We start from the raw sequence: 24,719 nt of genomic DNA, 5'->3' as shown, positions 1-24,719 counted from the left end.
CTTTCTTTCTCCTAATAACTGCTATTAATTGTGCTCAGTTGAATCACCCTTTCACTCTGGTAGCAGGCTTCCTTACTAGCATGTCAACCCATTTCTGTCACTTTCCAGCTAATTTTGGTCATTTAAACAGTTACTTACCATTTTTTAAACACTCAGTTCTTTGCATTTTGAAATTTGACTCTCATGTCAGAATCAAAGCTCTCTTCTCTGCCCACTCTTTCCCTGAAAAGGAGAGAAAGAACTCCACTCCTGGAGTGGAGGCTGTTTTTGGCTCTCACATGCATCCCGCTGTCTTGGCAGTAGCAGTGCACTCGCATGGAGGTGGGAAGGAAGAACCGAGGGGCAGAGTCTCTGTGTCGACTGTTGCAGTGTCCCGCTTCTGTCACGGTTGCAGCTGCCGTCTGTCTCCCTCTGTCAAACGGACTGTCCGTTGGCTCATTCTGTGAGGCTGCCATCCCACATGGGCTTTCTCGAAGGACATATTTGCTGGCTTCGTAGGGTACCTGGCATTGGAGAGCTGACCTGATGTCTTCATTTCCTCGCTCCCTCCACAGTTAAATCACTTTCATTGTCTTGGTCTCCTCGTTAGGTAGAGGCTACTCTCCCATTCGAGGTTCTCGCAGATGCCTCAAGCCTGGCCGCCTTCTGTAGTGTCCACTAGACCCGCAGGAAACTCAGGTGTCTTTGCTATGCCAAATGGCTGCTCCAATGTGTGCGACCGCCAAGCTCTTCCATCTCTTTCCTATATGGATTTCTGAGGTTATCTCATCCACTCCCAAGGAGACTTACTGCTACCTAACAACTTTTCTTATGCCAATATTTTTTTATGCTCGACCCCTCCTGAGTTCCAAAACCATATTTCCCACTGCCTAGTAAGTCCTGTCAGTGTTATACCCCAGCACCGGTTTACTCCCCTTAGCCTACAGCGTTATTCTGGCTAATGGCATCACTTTCCACCTGTTCACATAATCCAGAAACCTGTGAGCCATCCTGCCTCCCTTACCTCACACCAGCCAGTTCTGTCAGTTCTATGTCCCAATGTCTTTGAATCCATCCCACTTTTCTCTCTGTCTCCCCTTTGCTTCTTGGTTTTGGCCCTCATTATTTCCTTCCTTTTACCCCCAGTTCCATCTCTTGTAGTCTTGTACATTGTGGTCAGAGTGACCTTGCCAAAACACAAATCCCGTTGCATCATTTGCCTGCTTTAAACCCTATTGTGTGAACCTTCATTGCCCTCAGACTTAAGTCCAGTCTCCCATCACATGGCCTGTGAGGCCCCAGCCTGTCTTAACCTTTTTTCCTTTTACTGCCTTTCTCTTCATCTCCCACTGCTAAACCCCAACCTCCTATTCCCTAGCCACACTCAACTACTGCGAGGTGTCCAAACTCAGCTTGCTGCTTCATGACCCTGGCTTTTGCCTGGCCCTTCTTTTTTCATGGAGTGTTCTCATTCTCTTCGTACCTTGTAGTCTAACTGGATAACTCCTATTTGTTTTTCAACACCCAGAGGGTAAGTCTTCTGCTCTCAGAAGCACTCCCAGGCTGCTTTCTGCTAACCATCATTTTTTATATACACTCACATTATACGAAATATCGTATGTCTTTCTCCCCTTGTTCCCTGCAACTGCCCCCAAGTCACTAAAAGCAAGGATTGTATCTTACTCATCTTGATAACTGTGGTGCCAAGCCTGAAGTTCCTGGCCTTTCATGGGTGCTCGTTGTTAAATAAATGCGGGTAAATCAATAAAGAAATGACTGAAGAGCTAATGTATAGAAAGTTTTTAAATTCTAGTTTCTATCTTTCCGGCTAAGATGTATTATGTTGACCATTTCTTTTACAGTAGTTGGCAGCAGATTTAAATGCTAAAAAGTGACCCTCATTCTCATTGTAAATTTTTATTTCCCACTTCATTGGCCCCACTCAACACTTGATTATTTTCATCATATTGTCTTCTTACCCTTGTTTAATCGTGGATGAAGGAGAATGTGGCAATGTCCGAATCACACTCAGATGATATGGAAGGAGATCCAAGGTGATGACCACCTAGAGTAAAAATCCTTGGGGTATATTGGGACACCACAGAAGTTCTCAGTGATGTGCTGCTAAAGCCATGTCTCCTATTCCTGGCCACGAGCCTGGGGGACACAGCCTGCCTGCCTTCTTTACAAGTGAGCTTCATTTTCTTTGATCCACTTGGACTTCCTCTAACTCGTCGTCTCAGAGCTCTTGAGGGCTTTGCAAGGAACTGGCAGGACTAATGAAAGCACAATTTGAAAATCATCTTTACGCACATTCACTAAATAATGTGTCTGTCAGCAGGTGTGGCTCTGTGTCTGTGGTGAGCCCCCTTCTCTGCCGGGACCTTGTCCCAGTGCCTGGAGAGTACCTTCTCAAACTGTAGACCTCACTGGTACTGGGACTGATCTGAGTGGCCCTGCCAGCCTGCCCACCCTCAGAAAGGAAGCTGTGGAGGGCTAGGTCTCACCAAGAGCTCACCATCTCCACTCTAGACTAGGCCCAGAGACCCTGCAGCCAGGCTGCCTGACTCATAAGCAGCGTGGGACTCTGGCTTTGGTTTCCACACAGCCTCCCAGCTTGTTTCTTCATCTGTAAAATGGGTGGCTTTCGATGACTACTGTGGCTCCGTTGAGATCAGCAGAAGGGCGTTTCCCTTTATGATCCCTTTGCTCTTCCAGCTCTAACATCTTACGCGCGTGCACACACACACACAGATCTCGAATTTCTGGTGTGCACTTCTAGGGCACACTAATATCGAATCAGCATTTGGTTCTATGCTCCATCCAACAGTTGATTAGGTAAACCCTGGACAAAGCACCTAATGCCTTTGGGCCTCCACTTCTAAACCTACAGAATAAGGAAATTAAATATCTCCAAGGTCCATTTTGCTTTAAAATTCTGAATAGATCAGAGGGTTAAAGAAACCCTCAGACCCCATTTATGTCACAGAGCTGCTGCCCATGGAGGCCATAATACAGAAATGTGTCCCTTGATCGAAGCAGTGGTATTTATTATACACACACTGTGTCCCCAGCACAGAGAGTCAACTTTGCCAATGTGTTAATGCTTACCTAGGCCTGTACTACATTAGACATTCTGGAGCTGGGTAATATCCTTAAATTTATCTTTACCTTTGTAAATACAACTGTGTAATTGAGCTTCATCTGATTGTTTTAGGGTCACCAAGAGACTGCCTCTAATGGCCCTAAGTGGCTCTGTATGCATAGAAAAATGGTTAGTCGGTTAGTCTAGTTCCTACCAGCTCTTTTAGGACTGCTTATCGTTGTTGTTTTCTTCTGGAATTTAGCAGGAAAATTAGCTTAAAGTAACTAGTTATTTTTAAAAAGCGCTCAAAGCATCTATTTTTCATAGCTGTGCAAAAGTAAAAGAGAAATAATATTCATTTTTCACTTCATGCAGCAACCTCACTTGCATGAGGTTCTCGAAATAGAAAATCATAATCAGGACAACTTTTCACTTCTTCAGATGTTTTATATAGAATATCATTTGGCTTCTAAATCTGTGATTCCTTTTTTGTCTGTGGCTCCAGATTTTCATAATCTACCACTATTAAGCAGAAGTGGTAATTTATGAAGAAATTTGGGTTTGAAATGCTTATTATTTTCATGAAGATAAAAAGTAAAATAAGAATGTTAACCATTTGAGTCCTGTTGCTGAAGGGCATTGAGGGGAGTTGAGACCCATTTCTCTCCCACTGCAGTAGTTCCTCTTAAAGTCTCCCTTACCATCTTAAAAAAAACAAAACAAAAAAGCATTGGATCTTCTTAGCATTATAGATATTCTTTTGGAACTAGTAGTTATGTTAAATAAGGTGAAGACAGCCATGGGAAAACTAAAAATTGTGTCTAGAATTGTAACAATTTAAAAGTAATTGTAAATGTTTAGAGAGAGAAAAATACAGAAAAAAATGTATTTACAGAGGGTAAATACATGTGCTATATGTAAATAAAAGATTATATTTAAATCTGTTAGCATTTTGTTAGGACTTTTAAAATTCTCACACTTAAAGCAAGTATTTAATTTTTACAAATCTTTTAACGCTAATATGGGATTTAGGAATGATTAATCACCAACAAACTCAACAGTTCTAAGAACAAAGCAAAATTATAGTTAAAAAAATTCAAGCCTAGTAATGCATTTTATATAATGATAGAACAATTAGTTATAAAATAGGCATTTTTAGGTCTCTTCGATGACTATATTGAAGTCCTTGTATTATATTTTTTAAAATAGCTTTTGTTCCCTTTTTTTTCTTTTAGTTTAAAATGTTTTAAATCAAAATACTACATGTAGGCTGGGCATGATGGCTCACGCCTATAATCTCAACACTTTGGAAGGCCAAGGTGGGAGGACTGCCTGAGCCCAGGAGTTCAAGATCAGCCTGGGCAACATAGTGAGACACCATCTCTATTAAAAAAAAAAAAAAAAAAAAAAGAAAGGATAGGTATCTAAAGCAGCCAAATTCATAGAAATAGAAATTAGAGTGGCAGTTACCAGGGGCAGGAGAAAGGGGAAATGGGAAGTTATTTAATAGATAGTTTCAGATCTGCAGATGAAAAAGTTCTGAAGATCTATTTCACAGTAGTAACAATATGCTTAACACTACTGAGCTATACATTTTTAAATGGTTAATGTGGTAAATTTTGTTATGTGTTTTTTACTACAATAAAAAATGATACATGAAAATATAAAGATTAGATAGAATTTAAAAAATTATCAGTTTCTTCTTCTTTTTTTTTCATCCCAGTCTGCTACTTAGGGGCAGTCATCTTTTCATTTTTTAAGATGTAAATTACATATAGTAAAGTTTCCCTTTTTAGTATACAGCAATAGTGTTGTTTGTTTTGATTCAGGGCATACACGCACAGGTTTGTAATATGGGTATGTTATGTGATGCTGAGTTTTGAGGTTCTAATAATCCCGTTACCCAAGTGGTGAACATGGTACCTGATAGGTAGCCTTTCAGCCCTGGCTCCCCTCCCTCCCCACTTCTGGAGTCTCCAGTGTTTACTGTTCCCATCTTTGAGTTCTACATGTTTGGAAAAACAGTGGGCATATCACCACTACAATTTAGATATGAGACAGTTCCATCACTCACAACAATCCCCGTCCCCTACCCCAAGTTTCTGGGAACTTCTGATCTGGTTTTTCTCTCTATAGTTTTACCTTCTCCAGAATGTCTCATAAATGGAATCATATGATTTGCAATCTTTGCGGTTTCTTTCTCTTACCATACTATATTTGAGATTCATTCAGGTTGTTATGTGTATCAGTAGTTTGTTTCTTTGTATTGCTGAGTATTATTCCTTTGTCTAGATGTACCATAGTTTGTTATCCATTCTCCAGTTGAGTGACATTTGGTTTGTTTCTAGTTTGGGATGATTAAAAATAAAGTCACTCTAAGCATTCATGTCCAAATTTTTGTGGTAACATGTTTTCATTTCTCTTGGATAAATAACTTGAATTGTGATTACTGGTTTTTATGGAAACTCTGTGTCTAACTTTATAAATAAGTGTAAAACTCTTCTGCAAAGTGGTTGTACCATTTTGCATTCCCATCATCAATATGTGTTCCAATTTTTCTGCCTTCTTTTCAGCATTTTGTATTTTCAGGTTTAAAATTTTAAACTATATTTTAGCTATTCTGATAGGTGTGTAGTGGCATATCATGGTTTTAATTTGCATTTCTCTAACAATTAATGGTGTTCAGCATTTTTTCCAGGTACTTATTTACCATCCATATATCTTTGATGAAGTGACTGTTCATGTCTTTTGCCCTTTTCTTTTATTGGGTTGTTTGCTTTCTTGCTATTGAGTTTTGAGTTCTTTATATATTCTGGATATAAGTCCTTTATCAGATATGTGACTTGCAGTACTTAATTCTGGTCTATAGTTTGTTTTTTCATTCTTGTAACATTATCTTTCAAAAAACAAGTTTTTCATTATGGTAAAAGTCCATTTTATCCATTTTTTTTCTTCCATGGATTGTGCTTTTGGTGTCTTACCTAAGAAATCTTTACTGGTTCAGGTTCAAAAGATTTCTCTTTTGTTTTCTTATAGAAGTTTTATAGGTTGGGATTTTACAGTTAAGTCTATGATCATTTTAAGTTAATATTTCATATGGTGTAAAGAATGGATCAGTTGTATTTGTTTTTTGCAGTTGTTCCAGTACCATTTGCTGAAGATTTTTCTGAATTGCTTTACATATTTGTGGAAAATCGATTTGCTGCGTGTGTGTGTGTGTGTGTGTGTGTGTGTGTGTGTGTGTGTGTATCTTTATCTTTGACTAATCTGTTTTGTTCCATTACTCTGTGTCTGTCCTTTTACTAGCACCACACTATGGTGATGCAAGCAGCTTTACAGAAAATCTTGAGATCTGGTAATGGGAGTTCTTCAGCTTTGTTCTTTTTCAAAAATTGTTTCAATTATTCTAGTTTCTTAGCTTTTATACATAAATTTTAGAATCACTTTGTCATTTTCAATAAAATGTCTTAGAATTTTGATAGGGATTATACTGAATCTATACGGTAGCTCGGAAGTGTGGAATTGATAGCTTAATGATATTATCTTCTAATCCACAGATGGAGTATCTTGTCATTTGTCAGGTGCTCTTTGATTTCTTTCAGCAATGTTTTATAGTTTTCAGCATAGAGCTCTTCTACATATTTTCTTAGATTTATACCTATTTCATGTATTTTTGTTTTAAAATTTCACTTTGTGTTCATTGCTGGTATATAGAAATATATTTGATATTTGTACATTGAAATTCTAGCTCATGACCTCGAGAAACTTGTATCTTGTTAGTTCTAATAATTTATTTGCAGATTTTTGGGGGAGTGTCCACATAGATAGTCATGTTATCTGTCAATAGATTTTTTTTTTTTTTTCTTTCTAGTCTGGATGACTTTTATTCTTTTTCTTGCCTTATTGCCTGGCTGTTACCTTCAGTATGATGTTGAATAGGAATGCTGAGAGTAGACTCTTGCCTTGTTTCCAGTCTTAGGGGGAAAGCATTCATTCTTTTACTGTTACGTATGATGTCTGCTGAATGTTTTTTGTAGATGCCCCTTATCAGGTTGAGGAAGTTTCCTTTGATTCCTATTTTGCTTAAAGTTTTTCTTTTTTCCTTTTTTAAAAATCATGAATGGATGGTGATTTTGTCAAATGCTTTTTTTTTTTTTACATATAATGAGATTATACTTTTTTCTTTTTAGTCTGTTGATAGGGTGAATTACATGATTTTTGAATGTTTACTTTGCATTCCCAGGATAAATGCCATTTGTTAATAATATATTACTCTTTTAAATATAGTTGGATTTGATTTGCTAAAATTTTGTTAAGAACTTTTGCATCTATGTTTATCAGAGCTATTAGTCTGTAGTTTTTCTTTTTTATAATGTCTTTATCTGGCTTTAGTGTTAAGGGAGTGCTGGCCTCATAGAATGAGTTGTAAAGTGGTTTTTTAAATTTTTCTCTCTCTTTAGTCTTGTGGAAGAGGTTGTATAGAATTGGTGTTCTTTCTTTCTTTAAATATTTAGTGGAATTTACCAGTGAAACCATTTGAGCTTGAGGTTCTCTTTATAGAAAGAGTTAAAACTATAAATTCAATTTTGTAAATACATACAGGACTATTCAAGTTATCTGTTTCTTCTCATGTGAGTTTTGGTAGTTTGTGTCTTTATAAGAATTTGTCCATTTTTGTTTAAATTGTTAAATTTATTGAAATAAATTTCGATATGCCTTGTTTTTATTTTCATTCAGTTCAAAATACTTCCTAATTTTCCTTTTGATTGCTTATTTGACCGATGGGTTACTTAGATGTGTGTATTTTTTCCCCAAGTATTTGGAAATTTTTCAGATAAGCTCATGTTATTTCTAATTTAATTATATTGTAGTCAGAGAACATAATGATAAAATCGACCTTTTATCATTATGTAATGACCTTTATTCTTTATAATATTATTTGCACTGCAGTCTACTTCGAGTTATATAGCCACCTCAGCTTTCTTTTATTGTTAACATGGCATATCTTCTTCTATATTCTTATTGTACCTATTTGTGTTTTGATATTTAAAGTATATTTCTTATAGGCAGCATATAGTTGTGTCTTGGTTTTTCATCCAAACTGGCAATATCTGCCTTTTAATTGAGGTGCTTAATTGAGACCATTTATATTTAATGTGATTATTGTTTTCTTTTCTTTTTCTTTTTCTTCTTCTTCTTTTTTTTTTTTTTTTTTTTTTTTTTTTTTTTTTTTTTTGAGACAAAGTCTTGCTCTATTCCCCAAGCTGGAGTGCAGTGGTGCAATCTCGACTCACTGCAACCTCTGCCTCCCAGGTTCAAGCAATTCTCCTACCTCAGCCCTCCCAAGTAGCTGGGATTACAGGCATGCGCCACCATGCACGGCTAATTTTTGTATTTTTAGTAGAGATGGGTTTTTACCATGTTGGCCAGGCTGGTCTTGAACTTAAGTGACCCACCCACCTGGGCTTCCCAAAGTGCTGGGATTACAGGTGTGAGCCACCACGCCCAGCCTAATGTGATTATTGATACAGTTGGTTTAAATCTGCTATCGTGGTATTCATTTTTTATTCTATTATTGATTCCCCTTTTCCTCTTATTCTGCTTTCTTTTAGATTATACATTTTTTATGATTCCATTTTATCCTCCTGTGTTAGCTTATTAGATTTACAGTTTATAGCATACATCTTTAACTTACCATAATGTACTCAGCAGTATACTTCCCTCCCCCTTCTTAGCCCTTGTTCTATCTTTGTCATACATTTACATCTACATATTGTAGTACACTCCCATACATTGTTATTTTTGGTTTTAAACAGTCAGTGATTATTATAGATAGCCTCAGTATGTTGCCCAGGATGGCCTCAAACTCCTAGCTAAGCTCAAGTGGTTCTCCCACCTCAGCCTCTTGAGAAGCTGGGACTACAGGTATGTGGCACTACACCTGGCAACAGTCAGTTATCTTAGATTTAAATAGTAAGGGGGAGAAGGTTTTGTATTTAACCATTAGTTATCATTTCTGGTGCTCTTCATTCTCTTGCATAGATCTAGTTTTTCAATCTGGTATCATTTTCCTTCTGTCTGAAGGAGTTACAGTGATGAATCCTTCCAGCTTTGTGTGTCTGAAAAGTCTTAATTTCACCTTAAATTTCTGAAAGATGTTTTCACTGGGCATAGAATTACAGATTGACAGGGTTTTTTTTTTTTTTTTTTTTCTTTCAGTTAAAGATGTTGCTGCACTGTCTTCTGTCTAGCATTGTTTCCAACCAGAAGTCAGCTATCATTCTTATCTTTGTTGCTCTGTACATAACCTAGTTTTTTTCCTCTGGCTGCTTCTGAGATTTTATCACTGATAGTAAGCAATTTGATTATGATACACCTTGTAGACTTCTTCACAGTTCTTATTTGGGGTTTAGCTTCTTGGATCTGTAGGTTATTGTTTTAATAAAATGCGAGGAAAATTACCATTATTTCTTAAAATGTTTTCTCTCCTTTCTATTTTCTTTTTTCTTTTTTTTTTTTAGGGACTTCGCTACAGATATATTTGGTTGCTTGAAACTGTCCCACAGCTTATTGACACTTTGTTCTTTTTTTGATTTGTTTTTCTTTTGTTTGTTTGTTTTTTGAGTCTAGCCCTGTGGCCCAGGCTGGAGTGCAGTGGTGCAATCTCAGCTCACTCCAACCTCCGCCTCCTGGGTTCAAGCAATTCTCCAGCCTCAGCCTCCCGAGTAGCTGGGATTACAGGTGCATGCCACCACACCTGACTATTTTATATTTTTAGTAGAGACGGGGTTTCACCATATTGGCCGGGCTTGTCTCGAACTCCTGACCTAAAGAGATCCACCTGCCTTGGCCTCCCAAAGTGCTGGGATTACAGGCGTGAGCCACCACACCTGGCCGATTTGTTCTTTTGATTCAATGTTTCTTCTGTGTTCTATTTTGGATAATTTCTATTGCTCATATATCACTAATACTTCTTCTGCCCTATCGAATCTACTGTTAATCTCATCTAGTGTATTTTTCTTCTCAAATATTGTATTTTTCACCTTGATAATGTAATTTAGGTTTTCTTACATTTCTCACACCTGTCCTTAATATGCTAATGTTTTCGTCTACTTTCTTGAACATATGAAATATAGTTATAACTGTTTTTAATGTTCCTGTCTGTAAATCATCTTTGTCATATCTGGGTCATTTTGATTAATTTTTCTCCTCATGAGTCATATTTCCCTGCTTGTTTATATGCCTGGTACTTTTTATTGGATGCCAGACATTGTGAATTATTGGATGCTAGAGACTTTATTAAATATTCTTGAGCTTTGTTTTGAGAGAAAATTAAGTTACTTGGAAACAGTTTGACCTTTCAGGGCTTCCTTTTAAACTGCTTTATGTAGGACCAAAACACCCTTCAGTCTAGGACTCATTTTTCCCTTAAATGAGTCCTAGACTGAAGGGAATTAGTCTCCTTCTGAATAGAGACTTAGGCAGTATCCTTCTGAATATCTGATGTCCCTGTTTACAGAGTTTTTTCATTTAGGCTGGTGGGTGGTAATACCAACTGTGCCTGCCCTATGTGATTTCTGAAAATTGTTCTGCCTGCTTCTTTTTGGTGGTTTTCTCCCAAGCCTCTGGTAGTTTCCTACATGCAGGTGTGGTAAGGACTCTGCTGAAGCCTGGAAGCAGGAAAAGTGCTGCAGATCTCTATAAACCTTTTAAAGTGTGTGTGTGTGTGTGTGTGTATGTGTGTGTGTGTCTTAATCAAAATATATGTACATACCCAAAGAGCAAATAGAATGAATAGGAAAAAAAATAGCAGTTCCCTTTTTTCACTCATCCAGTCGGTGCCTTAGACGCAGCCACTTTTAAATTTTAGTTGTTTTTTCTCGTCTTTACCTCCACATTTCTATGTAATATATTTATACTTACACTATTTCTTGCTTTTTCCATTTTAGATTTTAGGTAATCAAGTCATAGTAGATTAGGATTTAGCACTTCTAAACCATTCCTGCCATGCAATTTTTCTTCCTGTTACCTTCTCGATAAAGTTAACTTTTTAAAGGTAAATCCATAAAAAAAAGAAAAAATAATATGGGTCATGTAGATTTTATTTATGAGTATTCCATGTTTTCTTCCTTGCTCTGTTTTCAAACTGCTTTGAGCTTATCTAATTGTTCCATTAGATCTATCATATACCTATCAGTAGCTCCCCTGTGCCCTGCAAATGCTTAGATGTGTTAGATAATCTGTGTGTTCATTAGCACGGAAGCTCTCCCTTCTGGAGTTCTCCACCTTCCCTTACCATTGCAGACCAGGTACAGACCAGCTGCAGCCTGGGCTTGTCCAGCAGCAGTCCCCCTGAGATCTCCCTGGACTTCAGCCTGATGATTCCCTTCCTTTCCTCCAGTATCTGAGTTCCTGGTTCCTATTTCCCATGCCTGCCTTTTTTCTTGATTTGCTCCTCCATTTTGGCGTCTGCAGTATCTAAAAATGTTTTAATTCTACCTTTACACTCAAATGATTATTTGGCCAAATAAAGAATTCTGGATAAAAAACTCTTTGCTCTCAGAATTTTAAAGACATTTCCTTCATCTTTTTCTGGCTGCCAGCAAAGTGGTTCTGTTGCTATTCCCTGTGTTTGTAACTTGTTTCTTCCATTTGGAAGCTTTTAGGATTTTCTCTGTCTGCCTAGTGATTAAAGTTTCAGGGTGGTGTGCTTCGGTGGAGGGCTTTTTCATTTCTTGTGGTGGGCATTTGGTCATGTCATTTAACTGGAGACTTGTGTCCTTCAGTTCTGGAACAATTCTTAAATTATTTGATAATTCTCTTCCTTCTGTTCTCTCTCCAAAATAGAAATGCATCCTATTTTGATGTTGGACCTCCTAGATTTATCCCTTAAGTTTCTCTTCCGATTCTTTGTTTGTTTGTTTTTGAGACAGAGCCTTGCCCTGTTGCTCAGGCTGGAGTGCAATGATGCAATCTCAGGTCACTGCAACCTCTGCCTCCCGGGTTCAAGCAATTCTTCGTCAGCCTCCCCAGTAGCTGGGATTATAGACGTGTGCCACCACGTCAGCTAATTTATTTGTTTTTTTTTTTTTTTTTTTTTTTTTTTTTTAAGTATAGACAGGGGTTTACCATGTTGGCAAGGCTGGTCTTGAACTCCTGACCTCAAGTGATCTGCACACCTCACCCTCTCAAAGTGCTGGGATTACAGGCATGAGCCACCGCGCTCGCGCCTGGCCACTGTTCTTTTTGGAAGCTTTTTCCAACCAGCCTTTCTGTGGAGATAAAGAAATGTAAAATGTGGTTGAATTTAACAGCCATTTCTTTGGCATTTCTTCTTGTTTTGACAGTGGGTGGGACCCAACACTAAAGCATTATTTGTGGTTTATCTACCATTCACATTTAACTGATAGTCCTGTAGTTTCATTTGTTAAACCTGGTAAGTATATTCCCATGCCTAGTGAGAGTAAACTAGAAAAATGGAGGTGACGTGGGAGTCCTTAGACAGGAGTGATTTGGTCAGGTACAGGGTAATGTGCCTTCGCTTCTTTCCTGGCAGTTGTTTTAGATTTGCAAGAAGTTTGGACAGGGGGAGAAAGAGGTTACTCTACTTGAGTGCTGAATCTCTGACTGTACCTGTGTTGGCCAAGTCAGATCAAGTTTGGAAGAAAAGCACATGTTATAGGAACCAGAAACACTCAGGCCTGTTCCTCTTTTCCTATCCTGTCATGCTTGCTACCAACATGCAGTGGCGGTTGAATTGGAGTCTATGTAAAAAGGCTCTTAGGCAGACAACAACAGAAAATACCTCAATCTCAGTTGTCCAGGCTGTTTAATGTGTATGAGTTCCCACTGGGGTGGTACCTCCTGATCTTTGCTCAGTGCCTGAAATGGACTTACATGGTCCAGGACTTTAAGGATCTCTCCTGGAAGCCTTGTAGTGTTTTTCTCTGCCCTGTCAGCAAGTCTTAGCTCTGACGAGGCACCAGACATATGGATCGTTTGTCTTGCAATTAGAAGAGCCTTTGAACGTAATTCTAGCCATTTGTGCCACAGACATTTCTGATCCAAGGGTTTTCCCTCCATGTAGCTTTCCATTTCCTTTGCCTTCTTTTTCAAATTATCTTTTCAGTTTTCATACAAAAGTCTAGTTTTAAAGGAATCTAGCATATTTATGTGAAATATATGAAAAGATTAGATTGCTAATCATTTTATTAGTTGCAAATCCTTTGGCTCAACAAATTCTCCAGAAGTGTGCGCACACACATACATGTTCAAGGATGTATGTAGAAGGATGTTTCTTGCAATTTTATTTAAAATATCCAAGTAGTAACAATAACTGTAATGTACTTCAATAGGGAAATGGGTTAGACTATGGTTGCTTATATTTGCTTCTCTTGCTTGATACAATGGATGATCAGTTAAAATGATTGAAATAAAAACAGCTTTCTGTTTATGTTGAAGAACAGCATGAATAAATTCAGTTAATTTAGTAATTTTTTAAAACTCGAGAGGGAATTTAAAAATTTTTTATATGACCTTAGAGTTTTGTTTTTTAAAGCTCTTTTTATAGCTTAAATGGTGCTTTAATACCGTTTTTTCGTGAAGTTGGCATTCAGTTAAAATATGTACATGGAATTTAGCATACAAATAGTTTTAGGTATAGCTTTAACTTTCAAAATATAGAAACTATCATGCAGTAAATAATATTCTGGTTAGCATTCATAGACTTAGGGGCCACATGCCTGCTTCCCAAATAATTATGATTTCTAAGCTTATACTTAGTCTCTTTTTGTTGGAAATGGATATCTTTTTTTAAAAAAATAAGCATCATATGAGTTAATATGTTTAATTTTTATAAATTATAAATATGCTAACAATTACTGTTATTTAAAAGCCAAACCTTAAAATTTGGAGAATATGAACCTTTCAGTAAAAAGGGAATCTCATCGCTTTATAGTTAGTCCCACTTTGGTTTTTAACCCAAAAGAGAATTGTGGTCTTCATCATCTACTGCGCTCACCAGATCTGGTCTGGTTCCTAATTACTTTGGACAGTTTCTGAAAACCAAATCCACCTACCCCCACTATCAGCATTGAGTTAACTTAAAAATTGTCTAAATGGCTCTGATGGCAATTTTAGGAAAGGATGCTGCTTGAGGAAAGATGCTTATTTGGGAGAGAAGACTGTGTGTTTGTGCATGTGCGTGTGTTACATATATATGTTCTACGGTCAGATTTTATGTTGGAATTACTTGTGATGAGACAATTTTATCTACAGATTAGAGGTCTCCCCAAGTACTTTGTAGAGTTTTTGGATTTTATATTATCATGCCATTAGAGGGCAGTATTGTAGAGGTTAAGTCTTCTTTCTCGCATGTATTGACTTGCAAACTGTTTATGTTATAATTAAGTAAACTTCAGGGCTTAGATTTCTAGTATATTAAGTTGTAGCCTTAATTGATGCATCCCTGAAAGTATTTTAAATTAATATAGGAAATTTTGAAAGGGTTAAGCTATTTTATTCCCACATCTCTTGATTTTGGTTTGGAGAAGAGAATTATTTGGTCAGTGTGGCCAAGAGGGTGAAACAGAGGTGAGCCTACAGCATCTATTGGCTGCTTAACTATTTTTAACCACGATTATATCCTCTTTTTTCTGGTTCTGAATACGCAAATGGGCAAAGAGACTAACTTCAAGGATTTGTGTGCTTTGAATACATACTTGACCATATTTCAATCCCTCTGATGTAAGAAGGCGCATAGGATTGAGGGACTGAGTCTTAGAGGAATTGTTACTCAGCTTCCAAAAACGTGCCTTCGGGACTTACTAAAAATAGATCTATGTGGAATTCAACCTGTGGATTGACTTTTCTAGGTCTAAATAGAAGAAGGCATATTTAATTACTGGGGAGAAGGTGCTAATAGGGAGATATGATTTTAACGTTTGTGGCTCTGGGGGCTTTTTGGGAAGATCCTGGATTTTATCTGGAGTCTTTCTCTCATGCCTAGCAAAGAATATATAATGTTTTTTGTTTTGTTTCTATAAAACAAAAGGTAGTATCTCTCAAAGAGTAAATGTGATTTTTTTTCCCTCTAAAATTAAAAAAAGTAGTATGATCGCAGGATGATTATTATCCTTAAAAATAAAACCGTCTATAAAATCCTCCCAGTACCGCTGCGGGTAAGAACTAGATAATTGAAATCAAGACACTCGAGCTCTTGCAAGTCTTACAGTGGTGGGACTGGGCATGCCCAGTAGCTCAGACGGTTCTGGTTGCAAATAGGAAGCTTTCGCCGTTCAGCAGCCGCGGGACACAGCTCCGGGGTCGGGGTCTGACTCCCTTAAACGTAAGCACGTGCGGGGGCCCCTATAGTATTTTTCAGGGACCCTTCACATTTTCTGCCGAAGCAGTGGCCCAGTGTTCTGAGGCCGCCCTGGAAACCTCTGGGCCCAGCACCCCACTCCCTCTGAGCACGGCCCTCGCCAGGCCAGCCCACCCTACGAGCGGGATCCGGAGAATGGGGGCGGAGGTGGGGGTGGGGGGAGGCGGGGAAGCAGGGAAGCGGGAGGACCAGGAAGGGAGAAGGGGAAGGGAGAAAGGGGCGGTCCCAGTGGCGTGCCGGCCAATCGGTGCAGCTCTTTCCTGCATATATTTTGCACTAAGACCGGGAGTCCTGGTCTAGAGCTGAGTGGAGCCCGGCTGCGGATCTGGGAAGCGGCTCTGCACGGCACTGGGATCTGCATCTTCCTGGGATCACGAAGCCCAAGAAGCTGGGTTTCTTTAAATTAGGGCTGCCGTTTTCTGTTTCTCCCTGGGCTGCGGAAAGCCAGAAGATTTTTATCTAGCTTATACAAGGCTGCTGGTGTTCCCTCTTTTTTTCCACGAGGGTGTTTTTGGCTGCAATTGCATGAAATCCCAATGGTGTAGACCAGTGGCGATGGATCTAGGAGTTTACCAACTGAGACATTTTTCAATTTCTTTCTTGTCATCCTTGCTGGGGACTGAAAACGCTTCTGTGAGACTTGATAATAGGTAAATGTCGGCTAGGATAGTTTCTTTAAATTTATTCGTGGGATACTTACAATAATACAGGTGAAAGATAGGAGAATTCCTTTGTCCATTGCTGAGAGATTATGGTGACATGGATGTTGCTTTTCGAAATGTTTAGAATAACCTTATTTTTTCAAATCTGGCCAGAGAACAGGCTTTCCCCACATTATGTAATTTAGTCCTTTGTGGCTTACTAAAATAGGGAGATGCCTGGATATTCGTTAGTAAGAAAGGGGCTGGCATTTTCTGGAGGGTGATACATTACATAGTGTTAAAGAATATTCAAAATATGATGCTAGCAATATCACAAAATTGCAAAATCCTTTTTATCTTGGACGCTTAAGATACCATTTATCGATGACCTTTTTCCCTCTTTTTCAGCTCCTCTGGTGCAAGTGTGGTAGCTATTGACAACAAAATCGAGCAAGCTATGGTATGTACTGATGAAAAATCATTTATAGTAAATGTGGGCACAGCACAAAAATAAGATGTTTTGTGGAACCAGTGCATCCCTAAGTTCAGATGATGTTGATCGCTCTTGATGCGCGTAGAAATGCCGGCGCTGTCTCCATTCGGCCAGCGTGGAGCCACCTAACACGGCAGCCGTGGAGGGAGAAAGGGGCCCTGCGGGTAGTAAATAGTCTCCTTCCCGGGACTGGTTTCACACAAGGGGATTTTCTCACGGTGACCCTTTTTGCTGGGGATTTATTAGGGAAGCAAGCGCTGGCCCAGTGTCTCCTTCGGCTGGTCGTGAGCACACCTTTAGCGATGTGGCTTTACTAGGAATCCTAACATTTTACTAGGGAGCCGGGAGGTGGGGAGGGCCCCAGAAGTCGGGATCCTGGGTAAGGGCCTTCTAGACGGTGCACAAACGGGTCCCCGGTGGCGCGGGCTCCTGCACAATGAAGAAGAATCGGAGAAAAGTTTTGTTTTCTTAGCCTGCGCCTGGATTTCTCCTATTTTTTATTTCCGCCTTGGCCGTTCTTTGTTATTGGAGCAGCGCCTGTGGCTCTTCTCACGGGATTCTCTGCCCACTGTTGCTAGGCAAACTCTGAACCTTTAATTCGGAGCTATAAATAACTCGGGCTCCCATTGGCTGCGACGTCTACCCAGGTTTCTGTGATGTCAGCTTAATCACGAAAAGCGAGGGGGGGCGGGGTGGAGGGAAGAAAATGCGGCAACATGTTCGGTAGGAACTGGCTGCAGCCGGTGCTGAAGGAGGCGGCTCCGGGCGAGCGTGGGGCGGGGCCTGGGGGCGGGGACGCGGTGGGCGCGCTGTGGCCTGAACATCCCCGCTGCTGGTCTCAGTCGGGGACCCAGCGCCCGGCTCTGGCCCAGTCTCAGATAGGAAGCCGGACTTGGGCGTTTCTGGCCAACGTCTGTAGAGAAGCACAGACTTTTACAAAGCTTGATCATTTATACGTTAAACTCAAGTATTGTACAGTCATGGCTGTATTCAGATTTCCCCAAGTGTCATTGAACGAACTTTAAAGGCGGAATATGTAAATAGGGAGAGCCATATAAAATAATGTCTTAGAAACTCAGAGTCCAGAAAATAGCAAATAGTGAGTTAAACCTTTTCTCTCTTCTTTGCAGGATCTAGTGAAAAGCCATTTGATGTATGCGGTCAGAGAAGAAGTGGAGGTCCTCAAAGAGCAAATCAAAGAACTAATAGAGAAAAATTCCCAGCTGGAGCAGGAGAACAATCTGCTGAAGACACTGGCCAGTCCTGAGCAGCTTGCCCAGTTTCAGGCACAGCTGCAGACTGGCTCCCCACCTGCCACCACCCAGCCACAGGGCACCACACAGCCCCCCGCCCAGCCAGCATCGCAGGGCTCAGGACCAACCGCATAGCTGCCTATGCCCCCGCAGAACTGGCTGCTGCGTGTGAACTGAACAGACGGAGAAGATGTGCTAGGGAGAATCTGCCTCCACAGTCACCCATTTCATTGCTCGCTGCGAAAGAGACGTGAGACTGACATATGCCATTCTCTCTTTTCCAGTATTAAACACTCATATGCTTATGGCTTGGAGAAATTTCTTAGTTGGGTGAATTAAAGGTTAATCCGAGAATTAGCATGGATGTACTGGGACCTCATGCAGCTTGGCAGATATCTGAGAAATGGTTTAATTCATGCTCAGGAGCTGTGTGCCTTTCCATCCCTTCCGGCTCCCTACCCCTCACTTCCAAGGGTTCTCTGTCCTGCTTGCGCTTAGTGTCCTACATGGGGTTGTGAAGCGATGGAGCTCCTCACTGGACTCGCCTCTCTCCTCCCCCCAGGAGGAGCTTGAAAGGAGGGTAAAAAGACTAAAATGAGGGGGAACAGAGTTCACTGTACAAATTTGACGACTGTCACCAAAATCCATAAAAAACAATAGTACTGTGCCTCTTCTCAAACAGTGGATGACACAAAACTATGAGAGTGACAAAATGGTGACAGGTAGCTGGGACCTAGGCTATCTTGCCATGAAGGTGGTTTTGCTTATTGTATATTTGTGTATGTAGTGTAACTATTTTGTACAATAGAGGACTGTAACTACTACTTAGGTTGTACAGATTGAAATTTAGATGTTTCATTGGCTGTCTGAGGAGGTGTGGACTTTTATATATAGATCTACATAAAAACTGCTACATGACAAAAACCACACCTAAAGAAATTTGAAGAATTTGGCACAGTTACTCACTTTGTGTAATCTGAAATCTAGCTGCTGAATACCCTGAAGTAAATCCCTGTTCACTGAAGTCTTTCAATTGAGCTGGTTGAATACTTTGAAAAATGCTCAATTCTAGCTAATGAAATGGATTTCCCAGTAGGGGTTTCTGCATATCACCTGTATAGTAGTTATATGCATATGTTTCTGTGCATGTTCTCTACACAGTTGTAAGGTGTCACTGTATTTAACTGTTGCACTTGTCAACTTTCAATAAAGCATATAAAATGTTGATAAACAAGTGTTTTCATCTGACCCTGTTAATATAATGGCAGTCATTTCCACAACTGTTTCCAGGTAAAGTTTAACAATTTGACTAGTAAAATCCTGAAGGGGAGTGGAATGGTTGGAAAAGTCGGGGCATGATTTGACTACATCAAGTAAAAGGAAATTGACACTGCATTGTTCAGCTGGTAAGGGAAGAGACAGTGGAGGAGTCCGGCTCAATTCTAATTACTGTGTGACTTGGACAGGTTGCTTCACTCCTGGACGGATGTGGGGGTTTGAAAGAGACAATCTCTTACATTCCCCTTTGGCTTTAAAATTCTAGGAGTCCATGAAAATCTTAATCTTCCACTTTTTGTTGAACTGACAGAGGAAGAAGGAGCCTTATTTGTATAATTGCCATAAGCAGACCTAGGATCAAAAGACTGAAGTTGGAGAAGCTGATTTCCACTTCAAGAACCCTATCACCCTGGGTTGGGAGGTTTCTCCTAGTGTAGGATGAGTTTCTAGCTCCTGGGATAATCATTGGTTTTGTCTAAGCAAAAGATGATTTGGGGTAGGACGGCATGAGTAAGGATGTCCTTGCAGTTGATTCCGCATGACTATAAAATAGACCACAATTAAAACCACAAAGGAATCCTGAAGCAGATTGGCACCTGAGGAGCGAGCCTGAGGGATCCTCCTCTGCAGTAGGAGTAATGTGAGCGAGCAAGTGAATGGGTGGGTTTACCAGCTCTGCAATCTATCAACCTGGGACCTCAGCAGTGGCCCCCTGCCCAGTGGGAAGTGTGCCAATCCCAAGCTCTAAGGCTTGTCTAAGTCCTTGTAGGACAAGGACAACTTTCTGAATCCTTCATTTCTCTAATCTAGAGCTGGTGGGAGATTGAGACATCCGAGCTCCCTGAAAAGAATTGTTCGATAATGTGCATGCATTATAAAGTGGTGACACGGGCCTCCTATTGAAATGATGGATGGCTCACTGCCATAGGCTGATAGCAGTTGTCATAAAGATATTTTGGGGGAATTGGGAGTGGACTTGAAAAAAAATCTTTGTCATATTGGCTTGTTGGTTATATAACTTCAACTTTAATAAAGGAATACTTACGTAGTAATTACATTTCCTTGAAAAAACCATAGTGAATAGAAATCCCTAGCCATTTCATTTTTTATGTTTTTAATGAAGATCCTTAAAATACCATAGGTGGTAATCGTGGAAAATTTGAAAAATCTTATGTCAGTGTATTATTAAGATGGTGGAGAACTTTTTCCTCCATTATTTAATGGAACTTTGGGCCTTTTTATTAAAAATGTGAGACTCATGAAATTGTGGTAGCTGAATGTTGTTTGTGAAATATGAATTATTAAAAGATGTCTTTCCATACATGTTCCTCATTTTAGTGATTACTAAACATACTTGAAGTTACTGACTTATTTACGTATTTAAGGTATTTAAGGTAATTTAAAAAGGCATTTTGCTACTTGCTTGTAGACCTGAGTATGGGTCTTACTGGCCTGTGGGTTATTATATAACTGCTTATGTTGCACTTATGTTCTGTGGAGAAGGAAAGATTTTTAAGGGGAATGGCGTGCTGTACCAGCACTGAATGTTCATGACATCAGTTGCAGCAGGAGAAACTGCCGTTGAGTGAAGGAGAAATAGAAGGAATTTTACATGGATTTTAATGAACGTCTGCTTTCTGTTTCAAATGAACAGTGTTCATATTTCAGTAATTGTGTGCATTTTTTGCATACTTTAAAAGAGAAAATTTATTTTTCATCATGGGATAAATATGCAATGCCAGAACAGCTTTAAATTTATACAAGAAATGTGTAAAAGTTAATTATAACTAAAATTAGGAATGAAAATTAATCTATATAGACACTACTCTGCTCTTGCTTTGTATGAAATAAGTAGTTGAAACTACCAGGGCCTGACGACTGCTTTTAGATGTCAACCTCAAATCCATTCAGGCAGCAATTGTGGCATTACGATTAGAAACGGAGGCAGAGAAAATCAAGTTTCCTCTCCCTCTTAGTTAAAATTGCCTGAAAGTGGAGATCTGTGCCCACCGATAGAACTTGGAAGCAGACAGTGCATTAGGTTCCTGCACTGCTGTGTGGGAGGACCCTGAGCTGAGAGGCAGGCCTCTGGCTGCCAGGCCTGGCCCTGCAGTCATCAGCTGTTTGACCTTTGGACCAGGGACAGCAATCCTTCAGACCTGAGTTCTGGTCTGTGAAATAAGGATTGGATCAGGTCACGAAGATCATGTCTAGCCACAGATGCTGCAGTCCTCTGCATTTGATAATGACTTTATTTTATTATTCTAACTTTTGGTGGGAGGGGGTGTGTGTGTGTGTGTGTGTGTGTGTGCGCGCGCGCGCACTGTTTTTGTTTGTTCATTTAACTTAATGACTAAAATTAATTTGGTTTTCATCCTAGCTCCTCTGCTAGTTACTAGCTAAGTGACCTCAGGCAAGTTCCTCGTTCTCTGTTTCCTCATGCTTACAGTGGGGACATGCTGTCTCCATAGGGGTTTTGTGAGGCTAATGCTGGGAAGCTGTCAGCACAGAGACGGGTTCAGAGTGAGGCGGGTTCAAGGAATGTTAACCATTACTATTATTTCTGAGTCATTCATCTGCTTGTTTATGTTTGTTTATGTATTTAATTTTGTATTTTTCATAGGGATAAAGGTGTGGCAGCTTTATTTTCTAGTAGCTTTTGATTTAGTATTTGGTAATCGTAGTGACTGTTTAAACTTTACTGTGAAAACACACATGGGAATAATATCCTTTAGAATACAGATAGAAACACACCATTTTTTCTGTATCAAAGAAATGATAGCAAAAGGCTGCCGTTTCTTTTCTGTGAATTAGAGAAGGGATTCGTTGGGAATTGTCCACGTTTCAGTGTCCAGTATTTTCAATATTACAAAAATAATATTAGTGGAAGTAAACGATTACAGGTGGAGTAGATAGATCTTAAATTATTAATTCATTACAGAAAAAGGTTCTATGTAAACCAGTGCTGTGGAATGCTAGACAGGCCTGAAGTCGCTCGGCTTGGGGATCAGGTTCTGGTAACAGCTACTTGGAAGGTTCAGTAGCCGTTTAAAAATGTGCAGTATTACAACAGAGGTCCGTGCTTTAGACCAGGTGTTCAGGACCCCAGTGTCTGTGGGATATGGTGGAGAAGCTTCCTGAGTGAGTGAGGTAAGCAGTAGGACGTGGTAGTGACTGTGGCATTTGGGGAGTGTGCTCAGCTAACAGGGACAGTGCTATGTAGCTCCATCCAGTTGCCATATGGAAATTCAAGCACTGTGTTGCTCGATCTTCTGATTTCTTCCAAGTTCCACAAATCCAGGGTTCCGTCTGGAAATGCCTGACTTTTGGACACTGCACAGACCAAATAAGAGAGCACACCTACTAAGCTGGTGTGGTCCACAGGCCGCATGTGTCCCCCTCTGCCTTCTGTCTTCTACCCGTCTCAAGAACTAGAATCTGCCCTAAATGGCAGCTCACCCTTCAGCTCAGAATAAATCAGGAACATCTCTTCTTTTTGATGAGAGAAAGGGGGCACAGGCTATTTCTGCGACTATGGTGCACAGTAAACTGGTAGTTTGTGTTGAAAACCATGTGTTAACTTACTCAGAGAACATGCACTGAGTACCTGCCTCAAGCCAGAGATAGTACAGTAAACGAGCCACAGTCCCTGTCCCAAGGACAGCTCACAGAAGCTGCCTTTAAGATAAATGAGGTAGTTTGTTTTCTGGCAAAATTTGCCTTATGCAATATAAAATCTAAATTATTCATTTGTTGTTCCTTCTCCAATGAACCCTTTGGCAGAAATATTTCTGGGAATTCTAGGAACTCTTGTTAAATGAGTAGTATTTTTTCAATATGGTATATCCCCTACCACTACATTTTATAGCTGATTCACTTAAGAACAAAGACCATGTTTATCACCAAGGTCGGTGCATATCACTTGGTGATGTGTATCACCAAGGTTATATAACACATGACCCAAATTTCCAGGGACAACATATATTTCAGTTAAAATAATCTGCCCTATTGTCTCATAAGTACATCCAATTCATGCCATGATGAGTGCTTTGTCGTCACTGTAGACTCAGAGACCAAGAAAACAGAAGACTTAGTGTCTCTACTTAAAGAATGAGAATGCAATGGAGACTTGTAGGCTGACGAACTGGACTGGTTTTCCCAGGACTAAGGGTGTTCTGGTTAGTGGGACTTTCAGTGCCAAGTCTATGAAAGTCCCAGGCAAACAACAACAAACTCGTTGCTTGACATGCCATTTTCTATTCCACCTGGGCACATGCCTGAATTACATCTCCCCGCCCCCTTGGAGTTTGGAGTGACCGTGGGATTTGGGTTTAGTCAATGGATGAGTGATGATGAGGTGACTGAAGCCTCCCAGACTTGGCCCATGAGAAAACCGTTCTGAGTGATCTGCCAGGCTCTTACCCCTTCCACTGATGGGATGGAGAAGACCCAGCAACCTTGGGAGTGACAGAGCCCTTGTCAGATGGATCCCTGAATGACCGAAGTATAGCGCCCTGCCCCAGGAACTAGGCAGCATAGTTGAATGAGCAAGAGTGTTGCCGCCATTAGGCATTTTAAAATTTGCTTCAGTGGCTAACCTTTGCTAATATGGTTATCAGTACCTGAAGTGGAGTGATGTTGTCAAAAAACATTAAATATGGGGAATTGACTATGGTTGGCTGGTGGATGGCGATGAAACTACTGGAGGCTAGAGAGATCAAGACCCGTATTGTGAAGTGACAAAATGTTTTCTAAAACTGTGGCTGGCAATAACTTGGGAGGCTGGCCATGTGCCTGGTGAGCAAGTAGCTGGTACTAGAATGTTAGGACCTGTCACTCTTCACGGTGTTAACCCTCGTATGCTTTTCAAGGAAAAGATGAGCTCACAAAATAATTAGTTTGTAAGTGCAAAGGAAGGGGAAAAAGAAATGCAGAAATTTGGGGCTATTCAATACTGGAAAAGCCTATTGTTTCTACACCCCAAGGAGCTGCAAATCAGTAGGGCCCATTAAGCCTTTTCATTTAAGGTGCTTTATCCCTTCAGCAAAGTTTGGACAAAGGGTATTAATTCCCCACATATGCCTTTTGTTTCAGATGACTTCTGCATGGTCACTGTCCAGTGGATAGAGGTAGGGGAGCAGAAGTACAGGCAGGTGCAGAAAAATATTTTAGGTCTTGCTACTGATACATTAAAATGACTGGAAACAGAGAAGGAAGAAGCCTACTAAGTTTTTGAGGAACATTTGCTACCAAGTGAAACACAAGCCAACCCAGACTTAATAACAGCAAGAAAACTTTGTTGAAACTTTCAAACAACCCTCAGGCCTCCCCCACACTGGCTGTCTAGCTCCCAGGAAGAGCATTCTGTCCAATGTCCATTTCATACATGGCCCTGGGGGATACTGGATAAGAAAAGCCTCCCAGAGATAAGAGGCCTACAGTTTTAGAGAACAATGGACCAAGGGTTTCTTCCCAGAGAGTAGAATCAGGGTCTAATCGGAGAGCTTCCCGAATTGCCAGAGCAAAGGCATCCTCTCAATGCCCGCGCAGCAGGATTTCCTAATAGCTGAGGGCTGGAGCCTACTGTGTGTTTCCTATGCTTCCAATG

At 40.1% G+C, this 24,719-nt stretch overlaps 1 protein-coding gene across 3 annotated transcripts in view; it reads left to right on the top strand.

The window, feature by feature from the left end:
* The window catches only part of TSC22D1 (TSC22 domain family member 1), a 144,225-nt gene extending 125,158 nt beyond the window's left edge, over window positions 1-19,067 (top strand). The window contains exons 1-3 of one of the 3 annotated variants that reach the window (XM_007960316.3): window positions 15,339-15,410; window positions 16,496-16,547; window positions 17,711-19,067. In XM_007960316.3, coding sequence (XP_007958507.1) covers window positions 16,545-16,547; window positions 17,711-17,968 — 261 coding nt within the window. In that variant the 5' untranslated portion in view covers window positions 15,339-15,410; window positions 16,496-16,544 and the 3' untranslated portion in view covers window positions 17,969-19,067. Of the gene's footprint in view, window positions 1-15,338; window positions 16,097-16,495; window positions 16,548-17,710 lie in introns of those variants that run through there. The other 2 variants (XM_007960315.3, XM_007960311.3) reach the window with 2 other exon arrangements.
* The last annotated feature ends 5,652 nt before the right edge of the window (window positions 19,068-24,719 follow it).

This window comes from Chlorocebus sabaeus, chromosome 3 (assembly GCF_047675955.1).
Source record: "Chlorocebus sabaeus isolate Y175 chromosome 3, mChlSab1.0.hap1, whole genome shotgun sequence".
Classification (NCBI taxonomy): Eukaryota; Metazoa; Chordata; class Mammalia; order Primates; family Cercopithecidae; genus Chlorocebus; species Chlorocebus sabaeus.
This window is presented reverse-complemented; position numbering and strand designations above follow the sequence as displayed.